At 50.3% G+C, this 24,219-nt stretch overlaps 1 protein-coding gene and 1 long non-coding RNA gene across 18 annotated transcripts in view; one reads left to right on the top strand and one right to left on the bottom strand.

Moving 5' to 3' along the window:
• Nucleotides 1-22,398: 22,398 nt before the first annotated feature.
• On the bottom strand, nucleotides 22,399-23,539 carry LOC138918840 (uncharacterized). Its single transcript, XR_011428669.1, has 2 exons — nucleotides 23,389-23,539; nucleotides 22,399-22,654 (listed from the first exon to the last, which is right to left on the bottom strand). It is a non-coding gene; the product is annotated as an uncharacterized lncRNA (long non-coding RNA).
• Nucleotides 23,540-23,807: 268 nt separating this feature from the next.
• Nucleotides 23,808-24,219, top strand: part of IWS1 (interacts with SUPT6H, CTD assembly factor 1) — a 59,701-nt gene continuing 59,289 nt past the window's right edge. For 9 of the 17 annotated variants that reach the window (XR_002801451.2, XR_011428668.1, XR_011428665.1 and 6 more), the window contains exon 1: nucleotides 23,810-24,128. Coding sequence is in view for 12 of the 17 variants with exons in the window: in XM_023622658.2 (XP_023478426.2) it covers nucleotides 24,095-24,128 (34 nt within the window). In the remaining 5 variants the exon portion in view is untranslated. Of the gene's footprint in view, nucleotides 24,129-24,219 lie in introns of all 17 variants that reach the window. The other 8 variants (XR_011428666.1, XM_070242315.1, XM_070242312.1 and 5 more) reach the window with 3 other exon arrangements.

Consider the following 24,219-nt stretch of genomic DNA (forward strand, 5'->3'; position numbering starts at 1 on the left):
GGACCTTCTCTCATCCTGTGCTCATTTAGACCGTTAGCAGTCTGGATTCTTTTCTCAATTTTAATTCTTTTTAAACTTTGAGGACATGTCATGAGGGTATCCCTCGGTAATGAGAAACTTAATTATCACTTCAAGGGAGGGAACCCACCTGTTGTGTCTGAGCCAAGACCGGACAATGTGGAAAGAGCAGGATGCTGAGGAGGAGCCGGCTCAGGGGCTGGGCCTCGGGGCAGCCGGAGGAGGGCAGACAGAGAGATGGATGGAGGCACAGCTGCCGGGGCGGGGGTCAAGCCGGGAGGAGGGGGAGTCCAGGGGCCTCCACAGGTGAGGGCGGTGGCTTCCAGAGGCCCCTCTCTCACGTACAAGCCGTGTTTCTCAGGCCGCCGCACCTCCAGGCCTTAGCATGAGCTGGTCCTCCAGCAGGAGCGCCTTTCCTCTGCTCTCCAGACAGCAGTGCCCTCACCCTGCGAGACTCTGCCCTTCTGGCATCTGTTCCCCAGCCTGCCCGGCCAGTACCCCGCCCCCACCATGACACACGCAGCCCGCTCTGTGCTTAGGTCACCTGGTTGTCATCGCCTGAGGCTGGAATGTCTGCTTGTGTGAGAGACCGGCAGACCTGGCTTCTAGCTTTCTAAGTCTGTGTGACCTTGGACGGGTCCCTGGTCCCTTTGGAGGCTCAGTTTCTCTCTATAAGTGGGTCTGGCAGTGGTACCTCATGGGGGCGCTGTGCTCTCTGAGCTGCTGGAGATGGAGTGTTGGATGGGTGCCTGTTGCTGGTGCCCTTGGTGCTGACCCCGGGGCCGTGGCCCCCGCGTGCCCAGGGTTTGCGGGATCCCTGGCTGCAGTGATGCACGAGGGAGTGGGAGACGGGCAGGAGGTCAGGGTGCAGCTTTGGAGTCAGAAGACACAGCATTCCTCGGGGACACTTCCCTGAGCCCCTGGTCCCGGGCCTCGCCCACCCACCTCGTCTCAGCTGCCTTCGGGGCACTCAGTGAACCCCTGCTCTGAGGCTGCATTCCCAGTGCGTCTAACCCAGGCCGGACACTGCTGTCCTCACGTCTCGGGTGAAGAAGTGAAGCTCCATGGGGCTAACGGGAGGACCGCAAACTCAGATGCCTCCAGGGGTCAGGTCCAGAGAGGTGGGTGAGGCCCTGGGCCAGAGGCAAGCTGAGGGAGTGGCGGGGACTGTGGTGAGCTGGGAACACATGCTCCATCCAGAGAGCGGCTCCAGCTCAGCTCCAGAAGAGCGTCTCCGAGAGGGACTGTCGCAGGTGGCCAGCCGTTCACATTTCATACCAACAAAAAGCTTGACACCTGGCGTTCGGTCTGTAGTCTTCCAGGTTTTCAGTATTAGAATGAGCTTTGAAAATCTACCTTTGCCCTGGCGCCCTGAGTTGAGATGCCCCCTTGCTTCCGGGTTGAACCCTGACTGTGCAGATATGATGGCTGGAATGGAGGCAGCCACACTGCAGTCATGAGGGAGTGACACTAACATTCTGTTAATGGTGGGATAGAGAGGGGGTGGCTTCTGGGTCACCGATGACATTGTCGGGCCACCAGACCACGTCTGGACTTCCCGTCTCTCACATCGTTTATAAACATTACAAATTAGATGTCTTTGTGGTTTAAGCCACTCTTAATAGAGTTTTCCATTATTTGAGCCAAACTCATATCTCACTGGAAGCCTGCAAGTCTCAGCTAAAACTTCTCTGTACTTAAGTAGTTCCCCAGCAGACGTGGGCCTCTGCCCCGACGCCACCCTTCACCCCTGGAAACGGCCCGTGAGCTGTGGTTCTGTCTGCCTGGCTGGCTCGTCCGCGCTTGGGCTGTGAACAGCTCTGGGCCGGCCGCTGTCCTTGCTTCTCTGCACACAGCGGGCCCTCAGACACCGCAGGGACCTCGACCCCCAGCACGGCCAGAAGCCCCCAGCCAGCACGAAGCCTTTGGGGTCCCTTTGGCCCGAGCCCTGTGTCCGCCCCTCGGGGCCTCAGCAGCCTCCTCAGCTGGTGCGAGGTCCCTGGTGGGCAGCTCTCACCTCAGGGCCCTTGGGGGCTGAGCTTGGTGCACCGTCCGCCTTGGCCCTCCTGTGGCGGCATCTGGAGGCCACGAGGCAAAGAAAGCAGGACCCGAGCTGCGTTCCAGGGTGACGCGGAAAGGGCAGCGAGGGACCCATCGCATTCCAGAAGGAGCGAGGTGCCCTGCGTATTCTGGAAAGACCTCCGCTGTGCAAGTGGGGAACAGGGTCCCGCAAGGCCCGAAGGAAGGAAGGGGTGTCCGGAGGGCCGGCGGGCGGCGCAGGCTGTGGCCTCCCCTGTACAGGCTCCAGACACTGGGCCTGGTGGTCGCCTGAGCGTGATTCCCCCAAGCAAAGCAAGACAAAGCCGGGAGGGGAGCCGGGCGGGGCCGGGCCAAGAGCCGGCCCCCTGTGTGCGCAAACCCTCTGGGCGCCTCTGGGCAGCCCGTGCAGCCACCATGGCTCAGGCGCTCCCAGCGCACGTGCCACTGGCGCCAGAGCCCCCGGCACACGGGCAAGCCACCTCGGCCAGCTCCCCAGAGAGCAGCAGCAGCGTCTGGGCCTGCTGCCTGGTCCACACATCCTCGCTATGGCCACTTGCCTCCCTTCTCTGAGCCTCAGTCTTGTCCTCCAAAACGAGGATTAACTTGGGTAACAGTCTATAGCAGGCCCCCAACAGATATGGCTTGAGTCCAGTTGGGCTCCAGGTTAGACTGGAGCCTTGCAGTGTTACCTGGAAGTTCTTCCTTGAAGCTAGCCTAAATCCTCCATGTTGTAGCCATGCCAGAGTGCTCCATTTGCCAGCTGAAAGGAACAGTCAGAAGCTTTATTCTTTTCCTTTTGTGTTGTGAGGAAGATTGGCCCTGAGCTAACATCTGTGCCAATTTTCCGCTATTTTCTATGTGGGACACCTGCCACAGCATGGGCTGATGAGCGATGTGAGTGTCTGCACCTGGGGCCCAAACCTGCAAACCTGGGGCCGCTGAAGAGGAGTGCAGGAGCTTAACCACTATGCCGCCGACCCGGCCCCAGGATTCTTTTGATAGCCTGTGACAGAAACCCAAGGGGCTTGAACTAGCAAACGAACAAAGCAGGAGAGAATGATTTCTGTAACTAGGCCGTCTAAAGGCACAGAGCTTCAGGTGAGGCTGTACCTGGGTGCTCGACGCCATCAGCAGGGATCGGCCCTCCCAGCCTCTTGGCTTGGCTGCCTGCCCTGTGTGCTGCTGTCCTGCTCAGGGGAGCTCTCCACCGTCACTCCCAGGCTGGCCTCAGCACCCATCAGCAGCCCAACAGAGAAAGAACTTCTCTTCCCCAGGATTCCAGCCCTAACTGCTTCCCGCTTCCCAGGTGGGAGATGGGGTGCCTGGCCGGGCCAAGGTGGGACCGGCTCTGAGTTCACATCACCCCCGCCGTCGGTTCCCCTTCAGAGAACCTAGCAGAGATGGGCTAAAACTCAAGGCCCACATCCCCAGGGCCCTGGGTCCTTAGTGACACTCATAGGTAAAGGCTTGTTTCTGTGACCTGTGACCCCTTGAGCTCTAGAGCCAAATGGAATTAGCAAATTGTTCAAGTCCAGATGGGCTCCCGCTGGGCTCCCACTAAAGTCATGCTGATCCCAGGACCTTGAAGTCCTTTTACAGAGAAACTAGCGTCCAGACAATATCCAGAAACCGAGGCTGCCCAGGCCCAGCTCCTCGGCTCCCTGACGTCAGAGTGCACCTTCCCCCGTGGAGACAAACAGCCGAGGACGCTCATCTGAGAAACCCTCTGTCTCCTCGGCTGGAAGCAGCCCCAGACGCAGGCCCATGGGAAAACGCTGACCAGGAAGGCCACGGCACCCTCCCCTACCTAAAGCCCCAAATCAAAAGCCCCACCCGTTTCTTAACGGGGAGCTAGCAATTTGGGGGCCCCTGGCCCTTGCTTTGCCGCCCCTGACTGGTGAAGGAAAGCTTTCCTTTTCCCCCAAGACTCTGTTCTTGTTATTTGAACGGGCATCGGGATCAGAGACCAAGCATTCAGTAACCAAGGGTGCAGCCGCCACGCTCCTCTGCACCCGTTCTCCTGGGGAGCCTGCTCCGTGGGCTGCCCACACCCGGTGGTGTGCTCCTCACCAGGGACTCAGGGCCGCGCTGCTCCCCTCCCGCCTCCTTTCCGAGCCCCACTTCGCTCGTCTGAAAGAGGAGCAGGAGTTCCTGTGGAAAGGCAGGATTTGGGGTCCGCTCCCAGCTTCACGGCCTGCTTGTGCTGTCCCATTAGAAACATTTATTCAGTCACAAATGGCCCTGAGCACCTACTGTGTTCTCCTCTGAGTTTTCAGCGCTGGGAGTTGTCCCGGGCAGGGGGCATCGCCCAGGAGCCTTCCAAAGGAAATGGGTTCTGTCCAAAAGCTCACTTCCAGGCCCTCTCTGCCCCTCGCTGTGTGTCCTGAGGGAATTCCTCCCCGTCTCTGGGCTTCTGCTTTCTCATCTGCAAAGCCAGGCTCTGGGGAAAAGGAGGTCCTGGACCCCCTCAGCTCTGACACGGTGGGGCTTGGTCTCAGAGCGTGTCTCCAGCTGCGAGTCAGCCCGTGAGCATCTCGGACAGTGACCATGATGCTCCAGAGGCGGGCTGGGCTGAGCGGAGGCCACAGTCACACAGTTGCACATTTGAGTCCTTCCCCTTCGGGCCGTTAAGGGCACCCAGGGCAGAGGAGGACCCTGGGCTCTGAGCTCCTGTGAGCTGCCCAATGCTGCTGCTGCGACAGAAAATCTCTCCTGGCGTGTTGGTGACTCCCAAACCCGCCCACCACGGATGGTGAAATTGTGGACTCCGAAAGGGAAGCACAGAGAGGCCACACGGCGGGAGGAGAGGATGAGGCAGAGGTCCCTCGGAACCGTCCATGTCGCCTGCCTCTCCTTCCCTCCTCCTTCCCGCCCACCCCTCCCTTCTCTGTCTCAGCTGAAATTGGTCCGCACCCTGGAGGAGTGGAGACCCTGAGGCGTTGGTGGGGGAGGAGGGGTCCCTCGGAGTATGCCCAGTGGGGACCACTTCCTTTTTCTTCTGGTTGAGCCTACCTTCTCTTCATTCTTTGAACAGCTGGGGACATGAGTGAATCCCCCTGGTGGCTCTATCACTCATTCGTCAGTTCACTCAGCACTCCTCGCCTTATTAAGCCGTGGGTTCCCTCCTTTATTCAGCTCATGCTCTTCTTTTGAACAAGATGGGAGATTTATTGGGAGAACACAGGGAGCCCCAGAACAAACAGAGAATAGGCTCACCGGCCTTCCCCAAAGACCAGAGCCCGCGGCTGGTGAGACAGGAGAAGCCAAGCCTGCTCCCTTCCTTCCCCACCCTGGGGCCACATAGCCACCCAGGCCCCTCAGTCAATCCTCCCATCTTTTAAACCTGTTGGTGTCTCCCCACTTCCACTGCCATCACCCTCGTCTAAAGGACTGTCCTGTTTTGCGCTTGGAAAATTGAAACGCCCTCCCAATTTTTCTCCCAATTTATTATCACTCTTGCCCGTTTCCAGTCTGTTGTCCTCCTCGCTGTGGCCAGCGTGACTTGCTGCAAATGGAGAATTTATTCAGTGGTTGTCCTTGCTTCTGGGATAGTCTGCAGAATCGTAGCGTGGTGTGGAACTGGATGATGGCTCGCCCACGCTCAGGGCCCTTGTGGTGGCTCCTCCCTCCCTGGAGGATTTGGCGGCCCTGCCCCTTGTTGCTCTCGGGCAGGGCACAGGGGCTGAGCAGCTGCAAGAACCGGCGTGGGCTTGACAACTTCTCCTCCTTCTGAGGCCACGGTGGCATTCCCGACCCAGCCTGCCCTGGCGGCCTGAGTCCAGAGGGAAGGTGCCATGCAGCAGAGCCACGTGGTGCACACATTGCGTGAGAGATGCACAGACTGATAGTAGGCCCCTGAGATCGAGATCTCATTTGTTATTAACCATAACCCAGCTGCTCCTCACTGGTGCGCGTGGTCCACGTGACCTCGCTCATTGCCCCATCTCTGCTGGAGCCATCAGTGCTCACACAAGCCTGTCCTCACTGATGCGCGTGGCCCACGAGCCCTCGCTCACTGCCCCTTCTCTCTGCTGGAGCCTTCAGTAGTTACACAACGTGCTCCTTCCCACCTGAGGACGTGGTCTGTTATTCTCTTTTGAAAGAATGAGAGGCACGTGTTTTCCAAGCACCCCAGGGGCTCAGGCCACCGCCGGGACAATCCCCGTGTTTTGCAGCTGTAGGAAATAGCTTTTACAGAAAGGGACTCACCCAAGGCCACGTGGAGAGTAGCGGCAGAGGTGGATCACAGCCCAGGTCTTCGGACCACTGGCCAGGAAGCCTTGGTCCACAGCACATCATAACGATTCGAGTAATGGCTAACGGACGTCTCTGCATTCCAGACAGTTTGTACGTATTAACTCATTAGCTTCCACAACGACCTAGAGTGAAGGTACATTTTACATAGGAGGAAATGGAGGCACAGAGAGGTTAAGCACCTTGTCCCAAGTCACACAGCTGGTAAGTGGCAGAGCTAGGATTCAAACCCTGGCATTCTGGCCTGCTCCTGGGGGCTCACAGGTGGTGGGGGGAACGTGTCACATGCAGACAGACTGAGCCTGCCCAGGGCTCAGGTGGTGAGAAGGGGAGGTCAGGGAAAGCCTCACTGAGGAGATGACGTTTGATCAAAGATCTGGAGGAGGCGAGGGAGCCGTGTGGACATCAAGAGTGTTCTAAGAGGAAGGACCAGCAAGAGCAAGGGCAGGAATGGTCTTGGTGTGTGAGAGAAGATGGGGAGGCCGGTCGGCTGGAGTGGGATGGGCAGGAGGGAGCGGGGTGGCAGGAAATGAGGTCAGCTCGTCATCAGGGCCTGGCAGGGCCGGGCTTTGCCTGGAGGGTGGCCACGGAGGGTGTGGAGCAGAGGAGGATGTGAGCTGACGTGGTCAGGCTGTGGTGTGTGGAGAGCAGACTGGAGGTGCGGGCGCAGCAAGGGACCACAGGCATTAGAGGGAGGGCTGGTGTGGTTTGGCCCAGGTTGGGGCGGGGGGCATGCGGAAGGAGCAGATTCTGGGCGGTTCTGCAGGTGGAGCCACCAGGATGGGCTGAGGGATGAGATGTGGGTGGAGAGACGGGGGGACAGGCACCTAGACACCTTGGGCCAGGCGAGTTTGTGACATCTACAGGCAGCTGGGCAGATGAGCCAGAAGGCAGGTGGACCTGCCAGGCTCGGGTCTGGGAGGGAGCTGGTCTGATTACGTGCGCTTGGTTTCCAGCCCCTGTTGATTCTTGTTGGAGGTGGAAACCCTTCTTTTGAAACAGGAGCAGAACCTTCTGGAGTTGGGCTGAGGCGAGGTGGCCGCTGGTGAGCCCTGCCTGTCCAGGCCTCTGAGATTGTCCTCAGAGCCCTCAGGGATGCTCCGAGGGCCGTGCTGAGCCCAGAGGAGGGCCTGAGCACCACCCTTCCTGGAGTTTGCCTTCCTCTGGGGGCAGGAGGGCCCTGGCATCCCGCTGCAGAGGCTGCTGGGGGCTGGTCCCCAGGAGTGACCTGGGAGTGGAGCAGCCCCTGCCTCATGCGGTGCTGGCCCAAGGGAGGAAGGGCTACCGGCACCAGAGGCTGGAGGGCCCTGGGAGCCCCGAGGCTGGCCTCTGTCCAGGGTGGGGACCCTGGGGGCCGGGAGGACCAGCGGCTCAGCCAGGTCTTGAGAGGGACATGGGACACAGAGCCAGGGGCTCTGCCCTCTTCCTGACCTGCAGCTCTTGGCCAAGGGATATTAAAGGTCCCCAGCTGGTTGCCTGGCCGAAGGGAGTGTCGCATGTCCTTTCAAGGTGACAGGCTGATGCAGGACCGAGAGGGAAAGGGAATCCCAAAGTGCTTGGAAGTTTCCCAAAGTTTGTCAGCACTAGGCAGTTCCTTCCATGTTCATCTCCGGAGGAAAAATCTCAAAATGACAGCAAGTTGGCTTAAAGGGGCCTTTCAAGGAAACCCTTTGAGGTTTTTCCTGCCTCCTGAAGATGATGAGACTGTGAGGGTCCCCGGGCGGCCTTGGCCTGCAGTGCTGGGACGGTGCTACATGGTCTTGGGGTCAGAGAGAGCTGCCCTGAGAGCCGGGCAGGAGTCACTCCCGGGGCACAAATGGGGACAGTGAGCCCGGGATGCTGACGATCTTCCCAGACACACGCCAGGAGGCAGCGAGCACACCGGCCCGCTGGACACGACGGCCCAGAGCTGCTACACAGGGACCCGGGGACACTGCGACCAGCAGGGTGACCTCGGGGGGTCGCTTTGCCTGTCTGCACAAACAGGACAGTGGTGGTCCCCACCACGCAGACTTATCGCGCCAGGACAGAATGAAGTCATCGACCCGAAGGGCTCAGAACGGGCCTGGCCCCTCACCCGCTCTCAGTGAGTGCTCATCAGTAGCATGTCTGTTCTTGTCATCCTGCTCTGCTGTGCACACCTGGCTAGAGGGCTGGGTCACTGCGGGGGAGCCCCGTGTCCATTCCTGTCGCTCCCCTGCTCCGGCTCCCACAGTGGCTCCCTGTGGCCTGGACGTTCTTTGTCAGTGCTCTCTGTTGAAGTCCCACACACGACATCACGTTCTCCCCTCTGTCCTCACTCCACAGCCTTTTATGGAAACAGACCCACTGTGTGCTGGCCCTGCTGCAGCACCTCCTGGCCGTGGCCGCAGCTGCTCCCCAGGCCCCACCCTCCCCGGTGAACTTCAGCCTGGAGGCTGAGGCGCTGCTGGCCTCTGAGGCTCAGCTGGGAAGGAGGGAAGAAGAAAGTGTCAAACATTTCCCTCCAAAATGTCATTTGGACAGGAAGCATGTGTCCCGTCCCTCGTCCCGGCTTCTATACGCTGTGTCCTGCACACAGCGGCACTTCTCCGTGCCTGCAGTCGTGTGGGTGGGGCCTGCGTAGCCCACCCCAGGTTCTGGAGGAGGGGAGACACGTTTTGTGCTGTCATCCAGGCAGTTGTTGCCCTCAGGCCTCCTCCCAGGAGCCTCTCCGGTTGCCTCCCTGACGCTGCGGCCTGGGTCTCTTGACCCCCGCTTTGTCCCCTCCAGGAGCCTCGCACACACCAAGCCCTGAGCAAGCGGCTCTCTGCTGAACTCTGCTGACATCCGTCCCGGGACCAGGCAGCGGGCTGAGCTGTGTGGATGCTTCCTGTGGAAGGACAAGCACCGACTAACAGAAGTGCATGCGTCCTGGGGCTGTGTCACCTGCAGGACTCTCCTCACTCTGCTGACCGCACTGCCCCCCAGGAGGAGTTTCTGGACTTGCCTTAACAGAGAGGGACAGTCAGATCTCAGGGTCCTGGCGTCTCCTGATGGCTGAAGGGCCTTGGAGACAGGCCAGTCCCTTATTTGCGCTGCACGCCCTCTCCACCAGCCCAGACTCCAGGGACAGGAGCTCTGTCATTTGGGCTCCGCCGTTCCGTCCTGAGAAACCCGCAGTTCTTCAGCGGTTGTGGTGGAGAGCCATACTCCGCCCTCCCCGGGGCCCTGACTGCCCCTGCTCCCTGCCCCTTCCCCTCCTGGCTGGCTGTCTCCCTGCACACACTCTGGTTTCCCTCCCCCTGAGACCTGACCCCTTTCATTTTTTGGGCAGGTGGGAGAATTCGCTCCAGGCTGGGCTCATTGGGGTGGCTGAGAAATGCCTCAGGGGAATGAAGGCTCCAGGATTCCGGATCTCACGGATAGGGGAGTCCCCACGGCCACCCCTGGTGCTCCCGGGAGGGGAGGCTGGGCAGTTCCCAGCAGGTGAGCCGCCTTACGCTGGAGCATGGACTTGCCCCGACTCAGCACCACCAAGGACTCACACCGTGCAGGATCTACGGAACCTTTGGGATGTGTGATTCTCATCCTAAGCTCGTCCTCCCTTTCCGAAAATCCTCTGTCCAAGAGTTCGTAACTGTCACCAAGGGCACAGCAGAAGCCTGTAAACAGGGCGGGCGGCTCCGGTGGGACCGTGTCTACGGTTCTGGAGGACGCTTGCTGCCTTCTGCCCGATCCAGGGCGCATTGACTGTTGTGCCACGAACATCTTTGACGAGGGAACATTTACGGAAGGAACCTTCTGGGCCTCTTCGCCCTGGAGCGGGTAGCCGCACTGCCCGTGTCATGACACGCGCTGGCCCCAGTGCCTACTGCCTCCACGGTGGCCGCCCCGGCTGGTAGGGCAGGTGGCCTGGTCGTGTGACATGGAGTGTCCTTCCTCGCTGGGCCTGCTGCAGAGGGCTCCCGGAGCCCTGCCTGTGGGGACACGAAGCTCTCTGGGGAAGCCTTTCAGCAAAGGCAGGAGATGCCATCTGCACTCAGTGCATGTGAGTCTCATCGTGACGCGAAAGGAGGGAAGAGGGCAGCCACTCACTCGGTCATCTGCCTCTTCATTCAACAACACGCACTCTGAGCAGCCCTGACGCCTTGGGTTCCAGTTCAGTGCTGTCACCGCTTCCGAGGCCCGGGTTCATTTCCCGGTCCCAGAACCACACCAGCCGTCTGTCAGGAGCCACGCTGTGGCTGTGTCTCACACAGAAGTGGAAGGACTTATGACTACAGTGTACTACCATGCACTGGGGCTTTGGGAGGAAAGGAAAAAGGAAGATTGGAGAGAGATGTTAGCTCAGGGAGAATCTTTTCCTTTCAAAAAATAAAATTTATTTTACCACCTGTGTCAAGACCAGATATGGAGATGTGCCTATCTTTCACTTACACCTGTCTTATTCCAAAATGCTGTGCTTTTCTCATTCCTTCTCTCACTTTTAATATCCCTGTTTTACAGGTACGTAACTTGAGGCCCAGAGTGGGTAGAATTTGCCTGACATCGCACAGCAGGGAGGGGTCATGGATCCAGAGCTCCTTTCCCAAGCCAGGTGTGTGTGTCTGAGGCTGGCAACATCCCCGGAGTGTGGAACTGCCCTGCCCAGGCAGCCCAGGAGACGTGCAGCGACTGGTCAGCGGACTAGGGGAGGCAGGAAGCAGCATCGTCTGCGGAGGCCTTGGGATGTGCTTTCGAGGCATCTGCTGTTGACTGGAATCACGAGGCCTGCTCTGAGCTCAGACAACAAACGCCTGTGTCCTTTCTGGTTCCCTGCTGCCTTCCACTGGTGCTCATCCTGGGGGCCTCACCTCCTGATCTGCCACACTCCCCACCCCTCCCCAGTGCCTCCCTGGATTCTAGCCTGTGGGGCCACATGCCGTCGCCCAGTACCCCCTCTCCCTGTCCCTTCACATGTGCTGTCTCCTTTGCCCAGCCCAGCCTTCCCACTGGAGGAAGACAGTATTCACTGAACACGTGTTTATACCAACTCTGCTGGGCACCTGATGCCCTGCTGGGCTTCGGGAATACAGCAGCACGGGCTGAAGCTGAAGTTTGCCCAGGGCACCAGGGGCTCATCACTCGTAAGCTGAGAGCTGAAGGAGGAGCACACACTATGCAGGCCAAGTAAGAGGTGAGAATCCGGGAGGACCCGCCTGTGCAAAGGCCCTGAGGTGGCCCATTTGAAGCACTCTAAGTTCCTGTGAGTTCAGGATGGGGACAGTAGCCATCCTGCCTGTTGACTCAGGAGCAAACCCTGTCCTTTCCCACCCCAACGTCCTTCCCAGGCTAAATTTGTAGTTAGAGGGCTAGAGTCTGAATCTGGGTCTGTCACTACTTATAGCTGTGTGACCTGGGCCAGTAGCTTCCCCTCATGAAGCCTCAGTTCTCTCCTCTGTGCAAATAATAGGAGCAACTCGCAAAGCGTTGAAGAAGTCTAGACGAACATGAGTAATGCATGTGAAACACTCCCACGCTCAGTGCTGCATGTGCGCTGCTATTTTCTACTGTTACGACTGTTACTACTCCTTTTGTTCAAAGCTTATATGACTTAAACCCATAATCCCAGTCTAATCATGAGAAAAGCATCGGCCAAAACAAATTGGGGGACATTATACAAAATATCTGACCAGGATGCCTCAGAACTGTCAAAATTGTCAACCTTATGAAAAGCAAGGGATGTCTGAGATGCTGTGACAGCCCAGAGGAGACTAAGGAGGCCTGATGATCGAGTGAGTGTGGTTTGCATCAGGCTCACTGCTGCACCTGGAGATTTTTCCAGTCTCCCGCCCCTGCCCCCAGCCACACACACGTAGAGGCTACGAGACCAGCCCATTCTCTGGGAATGAGCCCTCTCTGGGCTCAGTCACAGTTCACAGACCATTGCTCTAGAGAACAGCGAAGGGTGGCACACCCAGAGCTGGACCACACATCTCCAGCCTGGGATTCTACGGGTCCAATCACCTCCTCTTTGAGTCTCTTCTGGGGTTCCTCATTTTCTGCCTCATAGTTGGAAATGGGGCGTGGCTTGTGAGGAATAAATAAACTCATGGAAAATACCTTTAGCCTATAACTGGCACACAGTAGATACTTAATAAATGGAAGTTATTATTACCTCTCCTACTGGATTCAATTTTCCTCAGACTATAATTCTTACTCTAAGGTAAGTGGTTCTCAATCTGAAGAGACCCATTCTCTTTTTTTTAAATATATTTTGTGACATTTCCATTATTATCCTGAAATTATCAGATAATAAAACACACCTACACGTATGATTTTAAAAATATCAAAGCAATACTAAGAGAGAAGTTTATAGCAATACAGGCCTACCTCAACAACCAAGAAAAATCTCAAATAACAGTGCACCTAAAGGAGCTAGAAAAAGAAGAAGAAACAAAGCCCACAATCAGTAGAAGGAAGGAAATAATAAAAATAGGAGTGGAAATAAATGAAATAGAGACTTAAAAAACAATAGGAAAACTCAATGAAACTAAGGGCCGGTTCTTTGACAGATAAACAAAACTGACTAGTCTTTAGCTAGACTCACCAAGAAAAAAAGAGAGAAGGCTCAAATAAAATCAGAAACAAAAGAGGAGAAATTACAGCGGACACCTCTGAAATAGAAAGGATTATAAGAGAATACTATGACAATCTATATGCCAACAAACTGGATAATCTGGAAGAAATGGATAAATTCTTAGAATCATACAACCTTCCAAAACTGAATCAAAAAGAAGTAGAGAATTCGAACAGATCAATCACCAGTAAGGAGATCGAAACAGTAATCAAAAACCTCCTAAAAAGTAGAGCTCCAGGGCCAGATGGCTTCCCTGGTGAATTCTACAAAACATTCAAAGGAGACTTATCACCTATCCTTCTCAAACTCTTCTAAAAAATTGAAGAGGAGGGGAAGCTTCCTAACTCATTCTACAAAGGCAAAATTACCCTGATACCAAATCAGACAAAGACAACACAAAAAAAGAAAATTACAGGCCAATATCACTGATGAATATCAATGCAAAAATCCTCAACAAAACACTAGCAAATCAAATACAACAATATGTTAAAATGATCATACACCACGATCAAGTGGCGATTTATCCCAGGGATGCACGGATGGTTCAACATCCTCAAATCAATCAATGTGATACACCGCCTTAACAAAACGAAGAATAAAAATCACATGATCATCTCAATAGGTGCAGACAAAGCATTCGACAAGATATGGAATCCATTTATAATGAAAACTCTGAATAAAATGGGTATAGAAGGAAAGTACCTCAACATAATAAAGGCCATATAGGACAAACCCACAGCTAATATATTCAACAGAGAAAACCTGAGAGCTATCCCTTTAAGAGCAGGAGCCAGACAAGGATGCCCACTGTCACCACTCTTATTTAACATAGTATTGGAAGTCCTAGCCAGAGCAATTAGGCAAGCAAAAGAAAGAAAAGGGATTCACATTGGAAAGGAAGAAGTGAAACTGTCACTTTTTGCAGATGACATGATTTTATATATAGAAAACCCTAAAGAATCCCCCACAAAACTTTTAGAAATAATGAACGAATGCAGTAAAGTTGCAGCATACAAAACCAACACACAAAAATTAGTTGTGTTTCTATACACTAACAGCAAAGTAGCAAAAAGAGAAATTAAGAATAAAATCCCATGTACAATTGCAACAAAAAGAATAAAATACCTAGGAATAAACTTAACCAAAGAGGTGAAAGATCTGTACACTCAAAAGTAGAAAACATTGTTGAACGAAATTGAAGAAAACAAAAAGAAATGAAAAGATATACTGGGCTCTTGGGTTGGAAGAATTAACACAGTTAAAATGTCCACAATACCTAAAGCAATCTACAGATTCAATGCAATGGCTATCGAAGTTCCAACGACATTCTTCATAGAAATAGAACAAAGAATTCTAAAATTTATACGGAAAAACAAAAGAACCTGAATAGCCAAAGGAATCCTGAGAAAAAAGAACAAAGCTGGAGGTATCACACTCCCTGATTTCAAAATATACTACAAAGCCATAGTAACCAAAACAGCATGGTACTGGCACAAAAACGGACACACAGATCAATGGAATAGCACTGAGAGCCCAGAAATAAACTGACACATCTATGGACGTCTAATTTTCAACAAGCGAGCCAAGAACATACAATGGAGAACGGAAAGTCTCTTTAATAAAATGGTGCTGGGAAAACTGGACAGTCGTGTGCAAAAGAATGAAAGCAGACCATTATCTTGCACCATACACAAAAATTAACTCAAAATGGATTAAAGACTTGAATGTAAGACCTAAAAGCATAAAACTTCTAGAAGAGAACATAGGCAGTGCACTCTTCAACATTGGTCTTAGTAGCATGTTTTCAAGCACCATGTCTGACCAGGCAAAGGAAACAAAAGGAAAAACAAAGAGGACTACATCAGACTAAAAACCTCTGCACAGCAAAGGAAACCACCAACAAAATGAAAAGACAACCTAACAACTGGGAGAAGATATTTGCAAACCATATATCAGATAAGGGGTTAATATCCAAAATATGCAAAGAATTCATACAACTCAACAACAAAGACCAAACAACCCAATTAAAAAACAGGCTTGGGGCCGGACCCGTGGCTGAGTGGTTAAGTTCGCACGCTCCGCTGCAGTGGCCCAGGGTTTCACCGGTTTGAATCCTGGGCACGGACATGGCACTACTCATCAGGCCACGCTGAGGCGGCGTCCCACATGCCACAACTAGAAGGACCCACAACTATAATATACAACTATGTACTGGGGGGATTTGGGGAGAAAAAGCAGAAAGAAAAAAAAAAAAGATTGGTAACAGTTGTTAGCTCAGGTGCCAATCATGGAAAAAAAAAAAAAAAAACGGGCAAACGATTTGACTAGAATTTTTCCAAAGAAGATATAGGGATGGCCAACAGGCACATGAAAAGATGTTTGATATCACTAATTACTAGGGAAATGCAAATCAAAATTACAATGAGATGCCACCTCACACCTGTCAGAACGGCTGTAATTAACGAAACAAGAAATAGCAAATGTTGGAGAGGATGTGGAGAAAAGTGAACCCTCCTACACTCCTGGTGGGAGTGCCAGCTGGTGCATCCTCCTTGGAAAACAGTATGGAGTGTCCTCAAAAAATTAAGAATAGAACTACCATACAACTCAGCAATTCCACTTCTGGGTATTTATCCAAAGAACACAAAAACATGAATGCATAAAGATACACGTACCACTTTGTTCATTGCAGCATTATTCACAATAGCCAAGACTTGGAAATAACATAAGTGCCCATCAAGGGACAAATGGATAAAGAAGATGTGGTATATATACACCATGGAATACTACTACTCAGCTATAACAAAAGATGAAATCTTGCCATTTGTGACAACATGGATGGATCTTGAGGGTATCATGCTAAGTCAAATACGTCAGATGGAGAAAGAAAAATATCGAATGATCTCACTCATAAATGGAAGATAAAGAGAACAACAACAACCATATACATAGATACAGAGGTTAGATTGGTGGTTACCGGAGGGGAAGGGGGAACAGGGGAGGTGGGAGGGTGAAAGGGATGATTAGGCGCATGTGTATGGTGATGATGGTAATTAGTCTTTGGGTAGTGAACATGATGTAGTCTACACAGAAATCGAAATACAACGATGTACACCTGAAATTTATATAATGTTATAAACCAATGTTACTTCAATAAAAATGAATAAATAAATAATAATATCAATATATTGCTCTGCGATGTGAAAAAGAACAAAAGGGAAATAATGTAATCATTTACATTTTTATATAACATAAATCAATATGTAAATCTCAGGCATTGACTACAGTAGAACACATATTTATGAACACATAAGTAATGCATTGTGGTATCCTAGATGCGGTCCTGGTACAGAAAAACAATGTTAGTAGAAAAACTTGAAGTCTAAATAAAGTCTAGAATTTTGTTAATAGTATGTACTGGTGGTGGTTTCTCGGTTTTGACAAATGTAATGACAAATGGTAATGTAAGATGTTAATATTAGGGGAAACTGGATGAGGAATATATGGAAACTATGCTCTCTTTGCAAATTTTCTGCAAATCTAAAATTATTCCAAAATTAAAAGTGTATTAAAAAACAAAAACTCCACCCTGTTTCAGTTCTTTGGGATTCATACCAAGGAGTAGAGTTGTTGGTCATATGGTAATCCTATGTTTAACTTTTTGAGGAATGGCCAGACTTCTCCACAGCGGCTGCACAACTTTACTGCCAGCAACCGTATGAAGATTTCAATTTCTCCACATCCTCACCAACATTTGTTAGTGTCTATTATTTTGATTATGGCCATTCTGTTTGGCGTGAAGGGGTGTCTCTTTGTGGTTTTGATTTGCATTTTTCTGATAACTAACGATGCTGAGCATCTTTTCAGGTGCTTATTGGCCATTTGTACATCTTCTTTGGAGAAATGTCTGTTCAAGTCCTTTGCCCATTTTTGAATTGGGTCATTTGCCCTCTTGTTATTGAGTTGTAGGAATTCTTCATATATCCTAAATATTAAGCCCTTATCAGATACACATTTTGCAGAAGACTTCTCCCATTCTGTATGTTGTCTTTTCACTCTCTTGATAGGGATCCTTTGATGTACAGAAATTGTTAGTTTGAATGAAGTCCACTTTACCTATTTTTTCTTTTGCTGCCTACGCTTTTGGTGTTATATTTAAGAAACCATTGTTAAATCCAAGGTCCTGTAGATTTGCTTGTATGTTTTCTTCCAAAAGTTTTAGCTCTTACATTTAGATCTTTGATTCATTTTGAGTTAATTTTTGCATAGTGTAAGAGAAGGGTGCAACTTAATTTTTTTTGTATGTGGATATCCACTTTTCCCAGCACCAATCGTCGAAGATACTGTTCCTTCCCCACTGACTGGTCTTGGCACCCTTTCAAAAATCCATTAACCATAGATGTAAGGGTTTATTTCTGGACTCTCAATTCTATTTTATTGGTCTATATATCTATCCTTGTGCCAACGCCACACTGTTTTGATTAATGTAGCTTTGAACATTTTTACTAAGGTAGTAAATTTTGAAATCAGGAAGTGTGAGTCCTCCAACTTTGTTCTTGCTCAAGACTGTTTTGACTCTCCAGGAGTTCCTTGAAATTCCATATGTTTTAGGGTGAGTTTTTTCCATTTCTGCAAAAAAAAAAAAAAATACCATTGGGATTTTGATAGGGATTGCATTGAATCTGTAGACCATTTTGGATATTATTACCATCTTAACAATACTGAGTCTTCCAATCCATGAACATAAGATATCTTTTCATTTGTTTATGTCTTCTTTAATTGCTTTTAGCAATGTTTTGTAGTTTTCAGTGCTCAAGTCTTATGCTTCCTTGATTAAATTTATTCCTGAGTATTTTATTCCTTTTGATGCTATTATAAGTGGAATTGTTTTCCTAACTTTCTTTTCAGATTATTCACTACAGTGCATAGAAATAAAACTAATTTTTGTGTGTCAGTTTTGTGCCCTGCAACTTTGCTGCCCTTAGCATCATTATTCACAGTAGCCAAAGGTGGAAACTATTCAAGTTTCCATCAAAAGAATAATGGATAAACAAAATGTGACATATACATAAAATAATATTTAGCCATAAAAAGTAATGAAGTGCTGATCCATGCTACCACATGGATGAACCTTGAAAATACACTAAATGACAAAAGCCAGTTACAAAAGAACAAATATTGTATGATTCCACTTACATGGAATATCTAGAATAGGCAAATTCATTGAGAAAGAAAGTACCTTAGAAGTTACCAGCGCCTGTGGGGAAGGGAAAATGGGGAATTACTGCTTAATTAGTTTCTGTTTGGGTTGATGAAAAATTTTGGAAATAGATAGTGATGATGGTTGCATAACATTGTGAATGTAATTAATGCCACTGAGTTGCACAATTAAAAACGACTAAAATGGCAAGTTTTACATTACATATATTGTACCACAATAAAAAAATAGTTGAAAAAATGCTGTGAAGCCTGCTTGGTCCAACCATGGTTCCGAAGCTGAATCCCTGTGTTAGACACTGGCCGTCACTGCCCGCACACTCTCACTGATGTGAAGCTGAATCCCTGTGTTAGACGCTGGCCGTCGCTGCCCACACACTCTCACTGATGTGAGGCTGAATCCCTGTGTTAGACGCTGGCCGTCTCTGCCCGCACACTCTCACTGATGTGAGGCTGAATCCCTGTGTTAGACGCTGGCCGTCTCTGCCCGCACACTCTCACTGATGTGAGGCTGAATCCCTGTGTTAGACGCTGGCCGTCGCTGCCCACACACTCTCACTGATGTGAGGCTGAATCCCTGTGTTAGACGCTGGCCGTCTCTGCCCGCACACTCTCACTGATGTGAGGCTGAATCCCTGTGTTAGATGCTGGCCGTCTCTGCCCGCACACTCTCACTGATGTGAGGCTGAATCCCTGTGTTAGACGCTGGCTGTCTCTGCCCGCACACTCTCACTGATGTGAAGCTGACCACAAAGCAGAACCCAAACCAAAGCCAACTAAACTAAAACAAAACAAAACAAAGAATTCTTTTCCAACTTGAATAATTACTCAGCCACACACAAATAATTATGCACTGGAGAGGTGCTTGGCTCAGGGCAGGGCGCACATCTACGAATTCCATACCAGGCAAGGCCAGAGTCCATGAAGACAGCTCTGCCCAGATCGTCGGGCCTGGAGACGGGGCCTGATCATAGCAAGTTGGCCTGGGTACTTTCCACACCATGGGCAACTGAAGGCGGGCACTTCCAGTGTCCAAATTAGGGACTGTAACCTATCAATGGCCTGTGAAGTTAATCTGATATGACAGGACAAAATTAAAGAGAATCGAGGAGAGGTTACGTGGAGGAAGAGCAAGTAGTATATGTTATTAAAAAACCTTAAAGGCTCATTGCCACCCTCTTCCCCCATCCTCCCTTCTACCCACAGACAATCAATACTCTGTTTCTTATACAATTTTCAAATCTTAAAAATACAGCTACAAGCAACAACAAATATACGTTATCTTCCACTTTTCACAAAAGATGGCATACTCTAACACTGTTCTGTATTTTGCACTTTTTCACTGAATCCAGCTTGGAAATCTTTTTATATCAGCATGTAAGAGAGTTTCATCATCTTTTGTTCTATCTGCATATTATTCCACTGTACAGGTGTATCACCATTTTGTGGTCATTCCTTCCCGGACACTTAGGTTATTTCCAATATTTTGCAGATAGTGCTGCAATGAATAATTTTGTGGTTATGTCATTTGTAGGATATGTTTTCTGAAGTGAAGTGGCTGGGCCAAAAGGGTCTATGCATTTGTAATTTTTATAAATATTTCCAAATTGCTTTCAATCTACTCCCACCAGCAGCGTCTAGAGGGTCTCTTTCTCAGAAGCCTCATCAAAGCTATGTTACCAGATTTTTGCAACCGGAAAAGTGAAAAATAGTATCTCAATATGATTTTAATTTGCTTTTATCTTATTTTAGGGCGAACATCTTTTCATGTATCTTAGGGCCATTAATATTTTCTCTTCTATAAATTGTCATATTCTTTGCCTATTTTTCTATTGAGTTATTAATCTTATTGATTTCTGGGAGGTCTATATTTATTAGGGAGATTAGCCCTTGGTCTATGATATAAGTTGAAAAAAGCCCTTTTTTTGGTTTCCTAATTATTCCTCTTTCAATTTAGCTAATGGTGTGTTGTTTTTGCCATGCATATGCTTTTTTTAAGTTTTTATTTTAGGTAGTGAAATTTTTCAGTCTTCTATGGTTTTGAATCTTTGTTGAAAAGTCCTTTTCCCTGTATATTTATTAAGGAATTCTTAGGTTGGGTTTTTGTTTGCCGTTTTTGTTGTTCACATAAATAAATTCATGCCATTTATAGCATTTTATGACTTTTTTTTCACTTCCTATAGTCTGGACATCCTTCTATGCGAGAGGTGAAGATGCAGTTCAGTTGTGTTAGTGGCTGTGTGGTGTGCTATGGTACTGATGTTTAGTGATTCGCTATTAACGGGCTTTCAAGTGAGCTCCAGTTTTCAGCATTACGAAACTAGGCAGGACAAATCTTGCCTGCGTCCCAGTGAGTTGTGAGGCTGGGATGTGTAAGAAAGTGCACAGAGCCAGGGAAGTAGGCTTAGAATGAACTTGTTTCATCTATGTTTTCACTTGCAGGGCCCCCTAGTGGTTCAAGGACAAGGAGGGTCCAACTTGGAGACCTGGCTTCGCTGACAGAATGATGAAACTCAGGGGCCTTGAGATCTTCTGATTTCACATGTGGCAACTGAGACTCTTAGAAGGCTGGTAGCTTGTCTCAGCTCAGCAAGCACAATAAGCCCAGAGCTTGGTCCGGAACCCAGAGCTCTGAGCCCCTAGTCTGCAGCTCTGCCAGTGCCAGGCTGTTCCTTAAATTGTGTGGCCTCTCACTCTCTGACATGTTCAGCGAGTTACAGTGTCTCAACAGGCTGCCAAACAAATCTCTCATTCATTTAGGGACTCAGCGTCTCTGGGTTATCAGTCAAGGGAAAGAGAGTTCTGCACTGCTGCAAGCTCACTCTCCCTTCCTCACTTCTCCATCCTTAGCATGCTTGGTGAGAAAAACAGACTCCCTTCTGGGTGCCTCTCCACCCCCACCAGCATGGTCCAACTGTGCTGGGGCTGGAGTTCGGAGTGGGGGTTGCAGAGACAGCAGTCCTCAAAATGCAAAGTGGCCAAGACTTGGAAAGGCACATCTGTGCTGCTCCGGCATTTCTCTATCAGGGGGCCTGAGGGACTCCAGCTGATGAAAAGGGGCTCTGGAAACTCTCCTGGAGTTGTGTTTGCATCAAAAGCACACCACTTTAACTCAGGCTCTACATGTATTTCCAAAGGTGTGTCTTGTCTTACTCACTAAATCGTTGGCCTCCTGAGTACAAAAATCTGACACTTCTTTGCAGCCTTCTGGGGCTTAGCGTTGCTGCGTGTTCAGTCTGCTTGTATCTTCCTTCCAAACTACCAGGACAGTTAGAAACTTACGTTAAAATTCAATAATTATCCTCTCATAATTGCATCGTTTAGCTCAACCGCTTTTATGGCCATTAGTCTTGTACCTCTGGTAAAATTACAAGACCTTTATTTATAGGATTTTCACTAGGTTTCCTTTGACTGAACCTCTTCTTGGACTTCTGCCCTATTCACCTTGCCTTACTTACACAAGTACAACCTCACCCACTCTCTTTAGAAGACAGCTTAGACCTGGGGTCTCTTCTATCAGATGGAGGGAAGTGAATATTTTAATTTCGTAGCTTTGGTTTCAGGCACTGGTCATTCCTTGCTCTTCTGATTCTCACAACAGCCTGAGAAGATGTCATTCCCACAGCTGAAGGGAAGGCCTTGGATTTCAAAGCTGTTTCCACTATAGAGGGGAGGGAATGTCCACGAACTGTCTCATGAGAAAATGGGAATTTACAGAAACCACTCCTTTCTCTTCTCATGTCCTTTCCTGGAGCCTAGAACTGAGTTCTGCCAGCATATTCTGACTGGCTAACAAAGGGTTCAAGGATTATCAAGGCTGGGATGTGGCTTGACAAAGAGCACTCTGAGAACTTATAGCAGAGCTGGCATCAGAGAATGCACAGGTCTCAACTCCAAGGTAGGAGGTGGCCCTTCCAGGACACCACATGATGCCTTATAGCAGGATAGGAATGCCCAGAAATCCAGTCCCAGGTGTGTGCTTTGCCAACTAACAAAAGGCCCTCTTTCTGCAAGTCTATGTCTCCTGAGGAATCTTTGCTAATACCTCCACTGGCCCTCCTCCAATCAAAAGGCGAGACTATGCTTCTCTTTCTCTACAACAAAAGCAAACAAATAAGGAAATGGATTTTACTTAGGGTATTGCAATAGGGAAATCATCCCAGATATGAAGACCAGTGTCTAGGCAGTGTGGTTTTGCCTTAGACTTTCGCAGGAACAAAAGTGGTGTTACCGTACAAAGGGCATGACCCGCTTGCCACGAGACAAAAGCCAATCACCAAGAGGCAAGATGGTGGCAGAGAAAGGGCATTTTATTACAGCTTGCTAGCAAGAGGTAAGATGGCTGACTAATGTCCAAAAGAACCATCTTAAGGCAGGTGCGGCACAGAATCTTGAAGCAGTTATATATGCCAGTGGGTTTTAGGGGAGAGGGTTGGGAATGTTGACCCTCTGGTGTTACAGGCTGGGAGTTGCCACATCAGGTCTTTCAGTTGTCACGGATGATGGCTATCAGCATACACTCTCTGTTTGGAGGTCATCACATTCCTAGGGACTCAAAAGAAGGGCGTTATCGTCTTATCACAGCTGGGAGGTATATGCACAAGCACGGGTCATGGAATCTACAGAACAGGTGGATCTCCTGGAGGGTGCAAATCCAGCTGGGTTAGTTAGTCAGAGGTCACTCAAAGTTACAACAGGGTCTCTTTTCTACAAGATGATTTCCCTTATGTCAAACTTTTGTTGAGCCAGTTTCAGTGGGATGATTTATAGTTGGGACTGATTTGCAATCAGAAATTTCAGTCAGTCAAGTGGACAGAAAATGTTTATCTCTGTGTCTCCCTGGCTTTATGAGGGTAAAGAGTTCTCACTCAGCTAATCATTCATGAGTCAAAGAACAGGAAGTGGAGAGGTCTGAGTCCTCCCTTAGGAGAAGGTTCAGAAGAAAGGGGAAAGGTCTTTGGCCTTGCAATGGGTAAACAAGAGAGTCATCCACAAGTCTGACGGGAGTCCTGAAAAACAGCGGCGGGTGAGTTTTCTCTAAGGCATTGGGGGAACAGCGGTTCTCTATAGTGTTCTGGGAACGGTCAGGGGGCTTCTCAACCATCGCTGTTTCCGGGAAGCACAGGGCTGAAGTCAAGCGCAACGGCACCCTCCTCCTCAAGATTTCGTCAGGGGACCTTTCTGGCAGCAAAAATCTGTACTTCCTATTGTTGACCACAAGGTTTCTTAAGATAGAAATTAAGTCGTTATTTTAAAAAAGAAGGAAAAGAAGAAAATACCTTGAAAGGAAACCCTTTAGATCACGCCAGTCAGTAACGCATAACTCCCAAGACTTCCAACTACAAGTCCCAGAGAGCAGCGCGCCTCCTCCTTCCCGGATTAAGGGCGGGAATGAGGAGCCTCGTTGCATGATGGGAACGATAGTTAATTGGCCGTATGATGGGAAATGTAATTATAGCGGGTCTTTATTTTTCGGAAGAGTAACTCAGAAGTTCCTCACACAAGGTGCGGAGAGAGAACCAGCAAAGTAACATTGCCATCTCCTTGGGGGACAAACCAGGCTCCTGCAAGGGAAGGTATTTAACTGACGCCGGAGCTCCCATTCATTGTCCCTGTAGACTCCTTTCCGGCCTTGCCGTGCGTTATTACCGCTGCGTCTTCTCATTGGCCGGATGACAGGTGAAGGCGCCTGCGCGCTGCATTCCTTTGAGGGTCGTGGGCAGACGCCATTTTGGCCCCAGAGGTGCTTCTGGGAAGTGGCGCTGCGACCGCACGCCTGCCGGCCTGCCGGGCTCGGCCTCTTGTGGCGGCTCCCGGGTGGAAGTGTTGGCGTCCGTCGCTGCTGCGGTCTTACTCTCCGCGCTCTCCAAGCCGTCTAGCGGCGGGAGCCTCTGAGCACCGGGCCGCGCCGTCGGGGTCGCACCGCGGGAAGGAGGTGACGGGGCGGCGCGGGGCGCGGACCCTCGCCGCCGAGAGCCGCCTGCCATGGACTCGGAGTACTACGGCGGCGACCAGTCAGGTGGGGCAGGGGCCGGGGGCGGCGCGGGGCGGGCGGAGGCGGCGCGGGGCGGCCCGAGGGAGGCCCCGGGAGAGGGGTGCGGGCGGGAGCG

Source organism: Equus caballus, chromosome 18 (assembly GCF_041296265.1).
Source record: "Equus caballus isolate H_3958 breed thoroughbred chromosome 18, TB-T2T, whole genome shotgun sequence".
NCBI lineage: Eukaryota > Metazoa > Chordata > Mammalia > Perissodactyla > Equidae > Equus > Equus caballus.